The 15,434-nt window shown below is 45.5% G+C and overlaps 4 protein-coding genes across 4 annotated transcripts; 1 reads left to right on the forward strand and 3 right to left on the reverse strand.

Moving 5' to 3' along the window:
• Positions 1 to 481: 481 nt before the first annotated feature.
• Positions 482 to 953, reverse strand: LOC306824596 (histone H2A). Its single transcript, XM_079344781.1, has one exon. It carries the CDS (start codon positions 925 to 927, stop codon positions 544 to 546), a length of 384 nt encoding a protein of 127 aa, XP_079200907.1. The 5' UTR covers positions 928 to 953; the 3' UTR covers positions 482 to 543.
• Positions 954 to 1,270: 317 nt separating this feature from the next.
• LOC306823982 (histone H3.2) lies at positions 1,271 to 1,735 on the forward strand. The gene has a single exon (XM_079343942.1). It carries the CDS (start codon positions 1,301 to 1,303, stop codon positions 1,709 to 1,711), a length of 411 nt encoding a protein of 136 aa, XP_079200068.1. The 5' UTR covers positions 1,271 to 1,300; the 3' UTR covers positions 1,712 to 1,735.
• A 2,451-nt stretch (positions 1,736 to 4,186) lies between these two features.
• Positions 4,187 to 5,076, reverse strand: LOC306824627 (histone H1-like). The gene has a single exon (XM_079344815.1). It carries the CDS (start codon positions 4,843 to 4,845, stop codon positions 4,240 to 4,242), a length of 606 nt encoding a protein of 201 aa, XP_079200941.1. The 5' UTR covers positions 4,846 to 5,076; the 3' UTR covers positions 4,187 to 4,239.
• Positions 5,077 to 14,860: 9,784 nt separating this feature from the next.
• Positions 14,861 to 15,289, reverse strand: LOC306823452 (histone H2B 1/2-like). Its single transcript, XM_079342996.1, has one exon. The coding sequence runs from the start codon at positions 15,272 to 15,274 to the stop codon at positions 14,906 to 14,908; it is 369 nt and encodes a 122-aa protein (XP_079199122.1). The 5' UTR covers positions 15,275 to 15,289; the 3' UTR covers positions 14,861 to 14,905.
• Positions 15,290 to 15,434: the final 145 nt, after the last annotated feature.

Here is a 15,434-nt window from a genome sequence, read left to right on the forward strand (position 1 = left end):
GCTGAACAGCTTCGCATAGAGCTACTGATATCAGAACACCAACTAAAATGAATTATCTAGCAACGTCTGTGATTTTGTTATGCTGAGCCCACCTATCATCGTGTATCTTATCACAAACTATAACTATGCCCATTTGATTTTCATCAAATTCAAGATTCATTTCAAGATTTTTATTTGTCACGTGCTCATACAGATGTGCAGTGAAATGGAAGGACTTTTGCGCAGGCCACGCAATAACAATAAACACAGTTTCACAATAATAGAATATAGCTAAAGAAATAAAAGGAGTTTCACAATAATATTAAGTATAGCATAGAATACTGTAAACAGTTTAAAGTGTCAGTGTGTAAAAGTGACCGGGGTCCAGTAAAAATAAGTGATGTTCAAGATTTACAAAAAGATTATTGAAAATACAAAAATTAAAATTGTATAAAAAATCATCAGAATAAATCAGATTCATTCATTCAGGTAAATTGCTCTCTTGATGGAGTGTGGGTGGCTCTTAAAAGAGCCGTTGTGTTGGTGAGTGTACGCCGTGCGTCTCTACTTCTTGGCGGCCTTCTCGGTCTTCTTGGGCAGCAGGACAGCCTGGATGTTGGGCAGCACGCCACCCTGAGCGATGGTCACTCCTCCGAGCAGCTTGTTGAGCTCCTCGTCGTTGCGGACAGCCAGCTGCAAGTGACGGGGGATGATACGGGTCTTCTTGTTGTCACGGGCAGCGTTACCGGCCAGCTCCAGGATCTCAGCGGTCAGGTACTCCAGCACAGCCGCCAGGTAGACGGGGGCACCGGCTCCAACACGCTGGGCGTAGTTTCCTTTGCGCAGCAGCCTGTGAACACGACCGACTGGGAACTGGAGCCCTGCACGGGAAGAGCGGGTCTTTGCCTTTGCTCTGGCCTTTCCGCCTGTCTTGCCTCTTCCAGACATGGTTGTTGTTTATCTCTTGAGTCGGGACTGAGAGAAATGTAGCCAAGGCGGACATGCTCTCCATTATATGTCCGCGGAGCGCGGGCGTTTTCCTGCCCCTCCAACCAGAAGAGAGGCTTCCAGCAGAGCAGCAGGGGGCGGCTCGCTCCGACTTTGGCTCCACAGTTTGAACAACTTTTCCTCCAATGAGCAGCGGAGATCGAAGCGGGGGCTCGCTCCCCCCGTCGGGGCTGAGCTCCAGAAGCAACCCGTCACCAATCAGGGGCCGGAGGTCTGAGGCAACGTCACTGCGGCACACCCGCTCCTCCGCTTTAAGAGCAGCTCGGCCCGTGTCGAAGTACATTTTTTCTCCCGTTTAGAGAGACAAGAGACGATGGCAAGAACCAAGCAGACCGCTCGTAAGTCCACCGGAGGCAAAGCCCCCAGGAAGCAGCTGGCTACCAAGGCTGCCCGTAAGAGCGCCCCGGCCACCGGTGGCGTGAAGAAGCCCCATCGTTACAGGCCCGGTACCGTGGCTCTGAGAGAGATCCGTCGGTACCAGAAATCCACCGAGCTGCTGATCCGCAAGCTTCCCTTCCAGCGTCTGGTCCGTGAGATCGCTCAGGACTTCAAGACCGACCTGCGCTTCCAGAGCTCCGCTGTCATGGCTCTGCAGGAGGCCAGCGAGGCTTACCTGGTCGGCCTCTTTGAGGACACCAATCTGTGCGCCATCCACGCCAAGAGGGTCACCATCATGCCCAAAGACATCCAGCTGGCAAGAAGGATCCGCGGAGAGAGAGCTTAATCTGTCTACTGCTCCAAAACCACAACAACGGCTCTTTTAAGAGCCACCACATTTATTCAGAGCTCTTCCTCTACTGTCCACTCTCTACTTCAAGATGACATATTATAACTAGTCCCGTGTCCAGCAATAAGGACACGACTTGCTGCAACCACACAATATAAACCAATTCCCAATATATCACGCGCACAGATTACACATATTGCCATAACTACTGCCGCTGTAGCACTTGTAATTATACGCGTATACAACGTTTTCAAAGTGGCACGCAGAGAGTCTTGAAGCTGCGCAGATGCACCGTGGTGTTTGTCTGTGCTACTCAGCCGTGTTCGACTCATTGACGAGAACATGCAATAAAGCAATAAGCTGTCAGCGCGTCCTGCCTGGCTTTGACTTTCGCTGTCCTTGGTACTGAACCGGAGCATGTTGTGCATGTTGTTGCGTGTAAACACTAATAATCTTCCTTCATATCGATGTATAACCATTTCATTCCAATATATTGAATGTTTTCTGAAAATCCTGATCCATTTCTAACAGGCGCAGTGAAGTTTTCTCCTAAGAAAAGCTGAGATACGAGGACAAGTGGTGGCCGAGACACTTGAAGCTATTGGCCTCTCCACCGAGGGACAAATGATTTGTGGAACTTTAAATAGGAGAGATTCAGCTTAAATGACTCGCAGGGCAATATTCATTGTGGCCAGTAGGTGTCAGTAGCAGCATTGATATGTAAACAACGGCACTTTCTTGCGTGTGCATGGAGGAGGAAAGCACAGTTGTTTAGTGATTTATTGTCCCGTGGATTTCATTTTTCTCATGGACTGTTTGAGACATTGTAAAAAGCCTTTGCTCTCCATGATTTTTAAGTCCCTAGAATAAATTCGGACATTATAGGATACTTTGGGTATTATATTTTCTAAGTATAAAAACAAACTAATCACTCTGAAATTCAACACAAACTGTTGGAACCATGGGACCTGCAAAAGTAACATCATGCTGTACTACAGACCGAGACCAACAACACAATCTTATCACGAGGGAATAAATCAACTGAGAATTCGGAACATTTTGTAGGGGAAAAAAAGTATAGTGCATAACACATCCAGTATGCAGGAATGAATTACATGTAGCTTAAATAAAAAAAAAAATCGGAGACACATTAAGCTGGCTACAGACCTGAGCAAGGTACATTTAACAGTGCAGGGCCCTGATGAAGAAAGAACAACAAGGCAAATGGCACAGCGTGTTCCAGCAGGTGTCATTTGTTTATACATCTTACTTCAGGGGTCAAACCTGCGTCCAGTATAACCAGGGCTGTTGTTTCTGTTCATATGGTGTCTTCTCTACAATCTTAGCAAGCCACCATAAACAGGTTTTGCTTTGTTTTTTTTAACTACTTTAAAAAAAAAAAAAAAACAATCAGAAATAATGTATATTATTTTACAATAAATCCCATAATCCCACATGACAAAATACGAATATTACTGAACGGTTTCTTAATTTCAATTTTACTGAAATAATGACTTTTCATTGAGAAATAACGATAGCTGCAGAATGCCAGAGTATTAAGAGTATTTTCTACCTCAGATATATATATATTTTTTTTTTAACTTTCTAAGGTTGAATCTGCCAGAAACAACATTTCTAGTCTTCAGACGTATCAAGGTGCTTTGACATCATTAGTCCTCCATTCACACACTGGTGTTGAAGCAGTCGGAGTAATTTGGGGTTCAGGGTGATGCCAAAGACAAACACTAGGAACTTTTTTTATTTGGTTCTGGAAGTTGCTTGCCAAAACTACTACATGATTTGTGGAACTTTAAATAGGAGATATTCACCCGCTTCAGTTTAAATCACCCGCAGGGCAATATTCATTGTGGCCAGTAGGTGTCAGTAGCAGCATTGAGATGTAAACAACGGCACTTTCTTGCGTGTGCATGGAGGAGGAAAGCACAGTTGTTTAGTGATTTATTGTCCCGTGGATTTCATTTTTCTCATGGACTGTTTGAGACATTGTAAAAAGCCTTTGCTCTCCATGATTTTTAAGTCCCTAGAATAAATTCGGACATTATAGGATACTTTGGGTATTATATTTTCTAAGTATAAAAACAAACTAATCACTCTGAAATTCAACACAAACTGCTGGAACCATGGGACCTACAAAAGTAACATCATGCTGTACTACAGACCGAGACCAACAACACAATCTTATCACGAGGGAATAAATCAACTGAGAATTTGGAGCATTTTGTTAAAAAAAGAAAAAAGAAGAACGTATAGTGCATAACACATCCAGTATGCAGGAATAAATTACATGTAGTTTAAGATAAAAATGTGTTAGGATACTAAGGCGCCCGCACACGCATTAGGCTGGCTACAGACCTGAGAAAGGTACATTTAACAGTGCAGTGCAATATGTGTGTATTACAAGATTATAAAAGAACCGAGAACAGCTGATTGCTTAGGACAGACTCTTTAGAAGTTGTGGTGGCTCTTAAAAGAGCCTTTGATGCTTTGAATAGTGGTCTCAAGATTTACTTCTTGGCCTTCTTGGCTGCAGTCTTCTTTGCGGGTGCTTTCTTAGCTGGAGCTTTCTTCACGGGAGTCTTCTTCGCCACCTTCTTCGGTGCAGCCTTCTTGGGGCTCTTGGCTGCAGGCTTTTTGGCTGCCTTCTTCACCGGAGTTTTCTTGGCTGCGGCTGCCTTCTTCGGGGACTTCTTGACTGCTACTTTCTTGACTGCAGCCTTCTTCTTGGGTGTCGCTTTCTTTGCGGCGGGCTTCTTTGCCTTGGCTGGAGCTTTCTTTGCGACCTTCTTGGCTGCGGGTTTGGCGGCTTTGGGCTCTTTCTTTGCGAGCTTGAAAGATCCTGCGGCCCCCGTGCCTTTAGTCTGGGACAAAGTGCCCTTTGTCACCAGCTTAATCACGGCGGTGTTGATGCGTTTGTTAGCCTTGCTCACATCCACACCTTTAGCCGCCAGTGCCTTCTTCACCGCCGCCAAAGACACACCTTTGCGCTCTTTGGACTCGGCCACAGCGCTGAGGATGAGCTTCGGGAGGGTGGGTCCCTCCTTCTTGGGCTTGGGAGCCGATTTCTTCTTGGGGGCTTTCGCCGGGGCTACTGCTGGAGCTTCTTCTGCCATGATGATCTCTCACTGGACGTGCGGAGGGAACGAGCGGAGGAGGGACATAAATGGAACATGAGAACCGTGAAGAGTCAACCCCTGCAGAAAGCCCTACTCCCGCCTGAAATGTGGCGACACTTTGTGTTTTATCTTCAACATTGTGGGGATATATCTCAGACAGACAATCTGTTGAAACGAAGAAATGTGTGGCAGCAGTTAGAAAACCCTCCTCTCTTCAGACCCAGCTCGTGTTTGGGGGCCAGGGCTCCGTTATTTCGCGACAGCAGGCTTCAAACCTCGACGGTACCCGGTGTGTTTGTGTAACACGCGGGGATTTTCCGTCACATTTCGGCTGCTAAAGTGGCTTCATGAGACCTGTGAACGTTTAAAATGTTGCTAGTGTGCGCAGAGGCTTCCGTTAATCGAACAAAACGAGCATTGACGTTATACTTTGATTAGTTTCGTTTTAATCGGACACTTTTCTGGGGAGGTAAACACACGCAGACTCAGGCGGTCAGAAAGACTCACAGATGATGTTGTTGTTGTCGGTTTCAGCTCCAGGTCCGACTAAATGGTAGATTTTATGAGAAGGGGACAAAGTTAAAGTTTGGAAACTGTACGTCTTAACAATCTGACATGAGAGTTAATGCGGGCTGAATGAATCACAGCAGTTTCCATTTGTGTGGAGAGCAGGTTACTGTCTCTGAAGCACAGCCTAGTCTTACCCAGAAGCTGAGAAACTAATCAAATCAACAAAGGCTGTATGAAATGAGCGTTTGTCTTGACAGTAAATATCCTCATCATTAGTTATTGATTGGTTTGTTTTATGTTACGTATTTTAATGTGTTTATTCCACTTTAAGTTTTCAGTTTGTGTGGAGAGCAGTTTTGTCTCTGAAATAGTCAAGTCACAGTTGTTCTTAAGGTGAGTTGGTGATTGATTGGTTTTCTGTTTAGTATTTCAGCGTGTAGAAAACGTGTTTGTTACACATTGTTAAACAGTTTCTCAACTGGTCGCAGGCCGTTTTCATTGTGCCTTAAAAAAGTGTCACAAAGTCGATGAAGTGCTTTTTAAACATCCCTTTGTTCTGTCACATTTGTGTACCTTTTAACAGCACAATCTTTTCTGATTCGATGAAAACAAAAAAGTATGGTTGTGATTTTTCATGAAGAAGTTAGCCTTGATGCTAAACCAGGTGGCAACCACTGTACACAAGATATTAAAGCAGATTAGAGCGACAGACATTCTCCTGATCAGGGATTGGACACATTTATTTATTTACATTTATTTACAGTTCATATCAGTGCAGCGGAGATCATTTGGATTATAGTGGGCTGTAACAGCCGACGAGTTGTGAATAAATTGGCTGCTTATATCACTTTACTGTGAAATGTGTAATGTGAACAGTTGAAATGAATCCATAGAAAATACATTGAAGCTTTGTGTATGAACACAGTATGTGTATAGGAGTGCGTCTCTCTGGACCTCTATAGCCATTGCACACAGGACGGATGACAACTGTGGTTGTGTTTATTTGGTTTAATTGAGAACGAAAAATCCCATTGATGATATCACGTGCATGCCGTTTCAAGATCTCAAGTGAGAGAAATTCCTTTCATTGTGTTACAAATTGTGTTCAATTGTGTTAAAAATCAAGCTATAGGCCTCTTTAAGAGGTCCAAGCCCTGTAGTTATTGTCCCACATGTAATTGTGGCACACCCAAAGATATGTGAGCACTTTTGTGTTTATTTTGGATTGAGCTGGTTAAAAGGTATTTTCTAACGACTTGAAAGCCCATATTACGAGCAGATGGGCCTTTCATATTTTTGTTTCATTACATACACGGTGCAATATTATTGTTTTATTGTTTTGTTTTGTACAACAGAGCAACAAACAGAAAAAAACATAATAAGGGGTCAATCAAAACCTGACAAGCTCTCACATAGACATATAGGGCCTTCCTTGATGTCATAAGTTTCAAAGAATCAACATAAAGCTGCAGCTCCTTCAAACACATGCTGAAGAGTGGGGCAGTATTTGAGTATTTACATTTGTGTAGAAAATATTTGGCAAGTACAAGTAAGTTATTTATGTTAAATTCTAATTTTCTGTCCTCCATTATAAAACCAAGTTTCACACTGTTGGATGTCAGGGGAGGCACCTCCATGTTATTACGGGCTGTCCAACTTGTGAAATTCTTCCAAAATAAATCACATACCTTGCAGGAAAACTTCAAGTGCTCAAGTGTTTCTGTTTTACTGTCCAAATGAAATATCCGTCTTAGAAATTCAGCACATGGATAAATGTCATTGAATGTTTTAAAGTTCACCTCTTTGGCTTTAGGGGAGATCGGAAATCTGAGACAATGACATCTAAATCTTTTGACCGCGGAGGTAGAATATTCCTTTAAAATATTCTTTTTGAGAGGAAAGGGAAAAAATTCATGCAATATTATTGTAAAGCAGAGCAGCACCTCAGATGGAACTGACAACGACGGAACAGTTGTGCCGGGTTGTCTCAGGTGAACACTTCCGCCCACACCTCAGCTGCAACCTGGAAGGCAAATTGAATGCGTCTGCACTTGTCCTGTATTTTGCAGGTAAGTACTTTGTAAAATCTACTTACCTTTGAGATACTTAATATTGTTTACGCAACTTTTTGAGATTTAATCTCCCTCGCGGTAAGTGTGGGTTTTGTCTCCCTGGGTGTTGAGTCGCAGGCTTGCTGCGAGGTTTGTGATACAATGAAATTCAGTCTCCTATACATGTAATAAGCTAATGTAAAGGGTTAAATGTTCCAATATGTGACAGGGCGGGCGTGGGGATTTTATGGATTTTCTCTTAAACTACAAAATAAACTACAGACAACGCCACCTGGGGACTTGCACCCCAGGAGATACACAAATAAGGAAACCAAAACAGGAAAATTAAGGACACATAAGTTCGAAAGAACTGAAGAGGCAGTCGTGTTATCAAAACATAAAAAAGGTATTTATTATAGTAAATCAAAAGGAAACAAAAAGTAGGTTGAACCAAAGCTGTAGGGAGGGAAAACTAAACAAGGACCAAATACTAATAAGTGGATTAAAATAATTGTTTATTTTAATACAAATTATAATAGTCAAAATCAAATTTACTAAATATATTAAAACACTAATCAAACAAAGGAATAAACAAAACTGAAGCAAAATAAGGCAAAACTGAAGCAAAATAAGGCAAAACTAGTAACAAAACTGAAGCAAAATAAGGCAAAACAACAGCAGTTAAAACACCTAAAAAAGAAGAAAGAAACCATTAATAAAAACACTGATAACGTGTAAAGTAAAACCAAAGCCACCCTACTCACCAGGAACCCTTCAAACAAATGCCAGGCTGATCTCAGGCACTCAGGTGCATTAAATATGCCGACCTGATTGATGAGCAAAGGGGGGAGGGGCAGGTGAGAGGCTGTGTTCAAGAGCAGCATGGTTGGACTCTACTACAATCTACCCCTGGGCTTTGAATCGTCGGCCCGACGATTGCATCACTACTGCCATGGTCTAAACATAGCACAGACAATTGGCACAGGCACTTGAGAGTTCGTAGCCCCTATTGCTCTACTCCTTGCTGCCTGAGGGAGGTGATTAACATTCGGGTGCTGCCCAGCGTTTGTGCGGTTGGTCCTTCTCAGTGCCTCACTGTTGCCAAGGGCAACATGGGGCAACTCTGGTAGTGGGTTCCTCCGACTTCGATCCACAGGAGGTTGTGCTATAGTCTCCAGCTGGACGGGTTGAGCAGCATAAGTCGGCTGACTTGGTGGTCCGGTTTCTGGTGTCAGAGTGGGTTTGGAGACCAAAACAAACCATTCACCCTCCGGTGCAGGTTCATCATCAGGCAGTGGTTCAATCACTTCAGGCAGCTCTGGAAGGTGGCCGTCAATCTCACGATCCAGCTTGCTTTTCAGCAGTGATCGATGGACACGTTTTACCTGGTCGAGGTCATTCACAGGGGCAATGGTGTACACAGACCCTCCTACTACTGGAGCCCTCAGGACCTTGTAGAGTTCTGAGCTCCAGATGTCTTGGATCTTGTGTCGGCCTCTGAGTCCAGTGTCTTTGAGGTACACAATCTGACCTTCTTTCAACGGGACACCCGTCACACGCTGATCATGCCGTTTCTTTCGTTTTTCCGCCGCTTCCTCCAGATGCTTGGTTGCTGCTTCAAAGGTGTGGTGGAGCCTGGTCTGATGTTCTATGATCCATGCATGGGTGCTGCCAGCAACAGGTTCCTGCACTCTGCCCAAAAGAAAATCAACAGGTAACTGAGGATCTTGGCCAAACATTAGAAAATATGGGGACTCACCAGTGGATTGGTGTGCTGTGGTGTTATAGGAAAAGGTCACTTGCGGCAGATAACAAGCCCAATCCCTCTTCTTGGTAACAGGTAGAGTGCGTAGAAGGTTGTGCAGTGTACGATTAAAGCGCTCACATTGGCCATTGCCAGCTGGATGGTACGGGGTAGTGCGACTTTTCTGTATTCCGTACATACTGCACAGCTGTTGAATTAGATTGCTCTCAAAATTTCTACCTTGGTCCGAGTGGATACGATTTGGCACCCCAAACCTGCAGAACCAGTCATTAACCAACACCTTTGCAACTGTAGAGGCTTGCTGGTCCCAGGTTGGGACTGCCTGGGTGTATTTGGAAAAAACATCTGTCATCACTAGGACATTCTCAAACCCGTTCTGTGATGGTTCCAGTATCGTGAAGTCAACAGCAAGGATTTGGTTGGGACGGGAGGCAAGCAAATGACCCATGTATGCGCAGGCAGCTGGTTGCGTGTTCTTAGCTACCTGACAACGTTCACACTCCTGGCACCATGTCCTAATGTCATTGTGCATTCCTGGCCAATAGCACCGCTGATGAACCAGATCCGTTGTTCGGTCGACCCCTTGATGTCCATGTTCATGGTGTAGCTGATGCAAAACCTGGTCCTTTAACGACATTGGCAATATCAATTGTAATACTTCCTCACCCTTGGGTCGACAGACTCTCCGATATAGCACTCCCTTTCTCTCCACAATCCTGTCCCACTGTCTGACCAGCACCAGAAGATCCTTGGAGGTTTGACGCCGTTCAGTTGCATCGGGGCCCCTCTTCCTGGTCCAAAACTTCCGGAATTCTTGGATGGTGGGATCTGCTTCCTGCAACACCTGCAGGTCAGAGCTAGTATGACAGGGGAAAGATGAGATGGTGGCTTGAATAGCCTGGGTTGCTGTGTTATTTGCAAGGACTTGCTGTAGTGGCGCTGGGAGTCTGACACCAGAGACTTCACAATGTGAAGCATCTGACATGGCTGGTAGCCGTCGTGACAGGGCATCTGCATTTTGGTTGTTCCGACCAGGCTTGTACTTCATGGTGAAATCAAAAGCAGCCAGTTGTGCAGCCCAGCGCTGTTCTGTAGCACCCAGCTTTGCTGTAGATAGATGGCTTAAAGGGTTATTGTCAGTGAACACAATGCATTTCTGACCCAGCAGATAGTCTCTGAATTTTTCGGTCATGGCCCATTTAAGGGCCAGAAACTCAAGTTTCATAGAGCTGTAATTGCTCATGTTACGCTCTGTAGGCTTGAGGCCACGACTAGCATAAGCTATGGGTCTTACTTTTCCATCCTGCTCTTGTGAAAGAACAGCACCCAGTCCACTGTAGCTGGCGTCAACCTCAAGTACAAAAGGTAAGGAGAAATTAGCATAGCCTAAAATTGGAGCAGACACAAACCTGCTTTTTAGTCCCTCAAAGCTTTGTTCGCACTCTTCTGTCCATGCAGCAGACAGACTCCTTCCTGTCGGTTTCTTTGACTTTGAGCTAGTTAGTTCAGCCACTACACGATGCAAAGGGGCAGCCAGTTTAGCGAACCCTTCAATGAAGCGACGATAGTAGCTAGCAAATCCTAGGAAGGACCGTAATTCAGACACCTGGTTAGGCCGTGGCCACTTTGACACAACTTCTATTTTTGCAGGGTCGGTGGACACACCTTTACTGGAAATGACATGTCCCAGGTAGCCTACCTCTGACTTGAAGAAAGAGCACTTCTCCAGTTTGGCTTTGAGACCTTCTTTCTGGAGGCGGCCAAGTACAGCGTCCAAGCGTTCCACATGTTCAGCTACGGTAGAAGAGAAGACAACAACATCATCCAGATATAACAACCATGACTGGCAGTGCTGATCGCCGAAGATCCTCTCCATTAACCTCTGGAAAGTGCTTGGTGCATTGCACAACCCAAATGGCATTCGGTTCCATTCAAACAGACCAAAGGGAGTGCAGAATGCAGTTTTCATTTCGTCTTTTTCTGCAACGGGTACTTGATTGTACCCAGCCGCAAGGTCGAGGGTCGAGAACCAGCGGGCCCCTGAGAGGGCGTCGAGGGACTCCTCAATGCGGGGCAGAGGAAAGGCATCTTTACGGGTCTTATTGTTCAAGAGTCGGTAATCCACACACAAACGGAGGCTGCCATCTTTCTTCTTGACCGACACGATGGGAGAGGCAAAGGGGCTACTACTTTCTCTGATTACCTGTGCCTCAAGGAGCTGGTGGATGTGTGCCTTTGCTGCCTCATACTCCGACGGAGGGATCCGCCTGTATCGCTGACGAACAGGGGCCTCATCAACTAGAGGAATTTCATGAGAAATGAGGTTAGTACAACCTAAATCACCTTCATGTGAAGAAAAGACACCACTGTACTTTTGCAACAGAGACCTGACCTGCACCTGCTCTTCCTGCCTGAGGGCTGTTAAATCAATTGCGGCAATTTTATCCTGCACTGAACTAGTCAGACTGGGAGGACACTGTGGCAGCCATCTTCCCCTCTTCGAGACCTGATGGAGAGCTTACAAGATCGGCATGACTCAGGGTACCAAGAACAGTGCGAGGGTACAGTACAACATCCTGAGTCCCTACATTGACAATCGGGATATACGCAGTACCTCTTACCAATCGTACAAACGCTGGGGATGCTAACAGACCTGCAGGCAAGCCATTGCTCAAGGGCTCAAACAACACGGCATCCACCAGGTGTTGAGAGCAGGTGGCTGCCACGATTTTCATGGTACCCCCAGGAACTCTGCAAACTCTCCCCCCTTTCACCTTTGCACGACTTAAGCGATCGGGGGGGGCTTTGGCCTGGGCCTGGTGACACTTTTGGAGAGCCTGCTGAATTTGAGTGGGAGCCTGCAACACAGAGGGTAAGTCAAAAAGTGCTGCACCATGCTGTACAAACAACTCCCAGTAACATTCCTTGATAATGTTCATACCAAGCACACCTGGAACTGAAGGTACAATGCCTGGGGGATCTTTGACCACCAGCACCCCTCGTCTGGCCACATTCTTACCACAAAGTTGAACGTTCAGCTCGAGGTAGCCGACATATGGGATAGCCAAACCATTAGCAGCACTCAGATTTAACCAGTTACAAGATTGGAGTTTGTCAGGACCCCATGGTTCAAAATGCTGTGCAAAGAAACTTGCCGTTATAGTGGACACCATTGACCCAGTGTCGACCAGACATGGGACTGTAACACCACCCATAAGCACCGCTAAGGTGGGGCAATCTGCCACCAAACTTTCGGGGTTATCCATTGCAGACTCTGAGCCTAAGGGGCCCCCACCTGAACTTTGGCTCAGTAGTTCAGGGGGCGAAAGTTTCCCTGGTTCTGAGGGCGCTGCCTGCCATTGGAACTGGGGCGCATTGGATCGGGAACTGGCAGTGGAGCAACATACTCTCCCTCGCACTCCCTGGCAAAGTGGCCTGGCTTTTGACACCTTCTACAGATGACCGTTTTCTTACGATTTGGTTGGGTTCCATGGGGGTTGCTTAGGGTGGCCAGACTTTGCGTCAGGTGATTCAGTTGCTCTTGTTGATTTTTAAGAATGTCTTTTAGTTCACCTAACTCAGCACTAAAAGAGTTACCTGCCTGGCCATAGCTGGGATGGCTTTGCTGAATGGTGTGTTGCAGACCAAATACAGAAGGGACAGAGTGGCTTCTACTCCTCCCACCCCCGGGCACCCCCTCTTGTTCCCACCTAATTGCTTCAGTGCGGACAATGATCAAGGTGGAAGTAGGGTGGCTTCGAACATATTGCTTCAGCTCCCTGCGAAGAGCACAATCAGAAACATGCTCAACAAATTGATCTCTGAGTAACACATCTTTGTTTGGCAGGTCATTCGGAGTCTTCAGAACAACTTTTTCCATGAGACACATTAAAGCATGAGAAAATTCTTGCAATGTTTCACCTTCTTGTTGCTTTCTTGAAAAGAACTCTTCTTGCAAAGACACATATGACCTAGTACACCCATACAATTCCTGTAATATAGCTAAAAGCTGTCCTGGATCTTCCTTCTCCTCTCTGGAGCGGTACTTAATCTCTTCCCGAGCCTCTCCCTCTAAATGGTCGAAAATGAAAAGTGCCTGCTCGGCTGGCGACAGGTGTCTGGCACGAATGCTAGCCTGGACCTCCTCGACCCACTCAACAATGTTTAAACCAGTCCTGCCCCGAAACATTGGACATTTCCTCTCTCTCGGTAAATAAACCAGTCTCTCAGTTACCAGACCATTGACTGAAGGGTTTCCGGAGGCAGAGGAGCTTGTTGAGGCGGAGCTGGTCCCAGGAAGACTGTCGTCCCATCGTTGACGCATCTGTCGATTTTCAGCCTGCAGCTGTGCAACCAAGTCCTTTAATTGGGCTATTTCCTCCTCCATGGAAAAGCAGAGCAGAAAGGGTTAACAGAGTACCAGGAGGCAGCGGGGAGATCCTTCCAGGACCTGCTGCTGTTTTGCCCCAAATGCCAAAATTAAACAAACCAAAAAAAATTGCCTTAACCAACTGAAATGCCAAAATGAAAAGAAACTACACGTCTCTGCCTTAACAGTATCCTGCCGACAACGCCAAGAATGTGACAGGGCGGGCGTGGGGATTTTATGGATTTTCTCTTAAACTACAAAATAAACTACAGACAACGCCACCTGGGGACTTGCACCCCAGGAGATACACAAATAAGGAAACCAAAACAGGAAAATTAAGGACACATAAGTTCGAAAGAACTGAAGAGGCAGTCGTGTTATCAAAACATTAAAAAGGTATTTATTATAGTAAATCAAAAGGAAACAAAAAGTAGGTTGAACCAAAGCTGTAGGGAGGGAAAACTAAACACAAGGACCAAATACTAATAAGTGGATTAAAATAATTGTTTATTTTAATACAAATTATAATAGTCAAAATCAAATTTACTAAATATATTAAAACACTAATCAAACAAAGGAATAAACAAAACTGAAGCAAAATAAGGCAAAACTGAAGCAAAATAAGGCAAAACAGGGCAAAACTAGTAACAAAACTGAAGCAAAATAAGGCAAAACAGGGCAAAACAACAGCAGTTAAAACACCTAAAAAAGAAGAAAGAAACCATTAATAAAAACACTGATAACGTGTAAAGTAAAACCAAAGCCACCCTACTCACCAGGAACCCTTCAAACAAATGCCAGGCTGATCTCAGGCACTCAGGTGCATTAAATATGCCGACCTGATTGATGAGCAAAGGGGGGAGGGGCAGGTGAGAGGCTGTGTTCAAGAGCAGCATGGTTGGACTCTACTACAAATACATGAGGAATGCGTAAGTCAGATGTTCACTGACAAAAGTAGGTTTTGATGTGTTGTCTAACATTAATGTGTGTCTTGTGTAAACATTAGATATGTCTGCCGTTTGTATAGAGTATTAGTATCCAGAAAGTTGGTCTCGCTTGCAGTAAGCTTACACAGTGAGCACTAAGTTGCAGTGTGATATATTGAAGCCTTGTGAATAGGTGAATGAGTGGGTTTATGTTGTCCAGATGAAGAAAGCGTGAAAGTAAAGTTGCCTTGAATTGGGGCGTGTTGAAAGAATGGATAGGTTTGTGAAAAGGGGTAGAAGATGTATTGCAGTGTGCAAATGAAAGAAAGGAATATGCACATGCATGTTGTAATATATGAATTGGAGTTGAGCTCTTGAAGGAAGGGTTGGGTGGTCCTGAAAAGGACCGTTATGTTGTTGCTGGTTATCAGCGGGTTTACTTGGAGCTGGTGTACTTGGTCACAGCCTTGGTGCCCTCGGACACGGCGTGCTTGGCCAGCTCACCGGGCAGCAGCAGACGGACGGCGGTCTGGATCTCCCTGGAGGTGATGGTGGAGCGCTTGTTGTAGTGAGCCAGGCGGGATGCCTCCCCAGCGATGCGCTCAAAGATGTCGCTCACGAAGGAGTTCATGATGCCCATAGCCTTGGAGGAGATACCGGTGTCGGGATGGACCTGCTTCAGGACCTTGTAGACGTAGATGGCGTAGCTCTCTTTCCTGGTCCTCCTCCTCTTCTTGCCGGTCTTGGTGGCTTTAGACACGGCTTTCTTGGAGCCCTTCTTGGGCGCTTTCACGGTTTCAGGCATGATTTCTGAGTGGTGGTCTCAGGATCAGATGGCTACGCCTGGTCGGGAGTCTCTCTTTATTTGCTGCTGATGCAAATGAGGGCGTGCTGTTGCTCACAGGGGATTGGCTGGAGCTTGGGCTCTCAGGGCCGTGCTTTGTGTGGAGTGAGTGGGCTTGGTC

The sequence above is a fragment of the Symphodus melops genome (assembly GCF_947650265.1).
Source record: "Symphodus melops genome assembly, chromosome: 5".
NCBI classification, from domain to species: domain Eukaryota; kingdom Metazoa; phylum Chordata; class Actinopteri; order Labriformes; family Labridae; genus Symphodus; species Symphodus melops.

Coding starts and splice junctions, on each gene's coding strand:
- LOC306824627 (XM_079344815.1), bottom strand. CDS start 4,845: ATGGCAGAAGAAGCTCCAGCAGTAGCCCCGGCGAAAGCCCCCAAGAAG.
- LOC306824596 (XM_079344781.1), bottom strand. CDS start 927: ATGTCTGGAAGAGGCAAGACAGGCGGAAAGGCCAGAGCAAAGGCAAAG.
- LOC306823452 (XM_079342996.1), bottom strand. CDS start 15,274: ATGCCTGAAACCGTGAAAGCGCCCAAGAAGGGCTCCAAGAAAGCCGTG.
- LOC306823982 (XM_079343942.1), top strand. CDS start 1,301: ATGGCAAGAACCAAGCAGACCGCTCGTAAGTCCACCGGAGGCAAAGCC.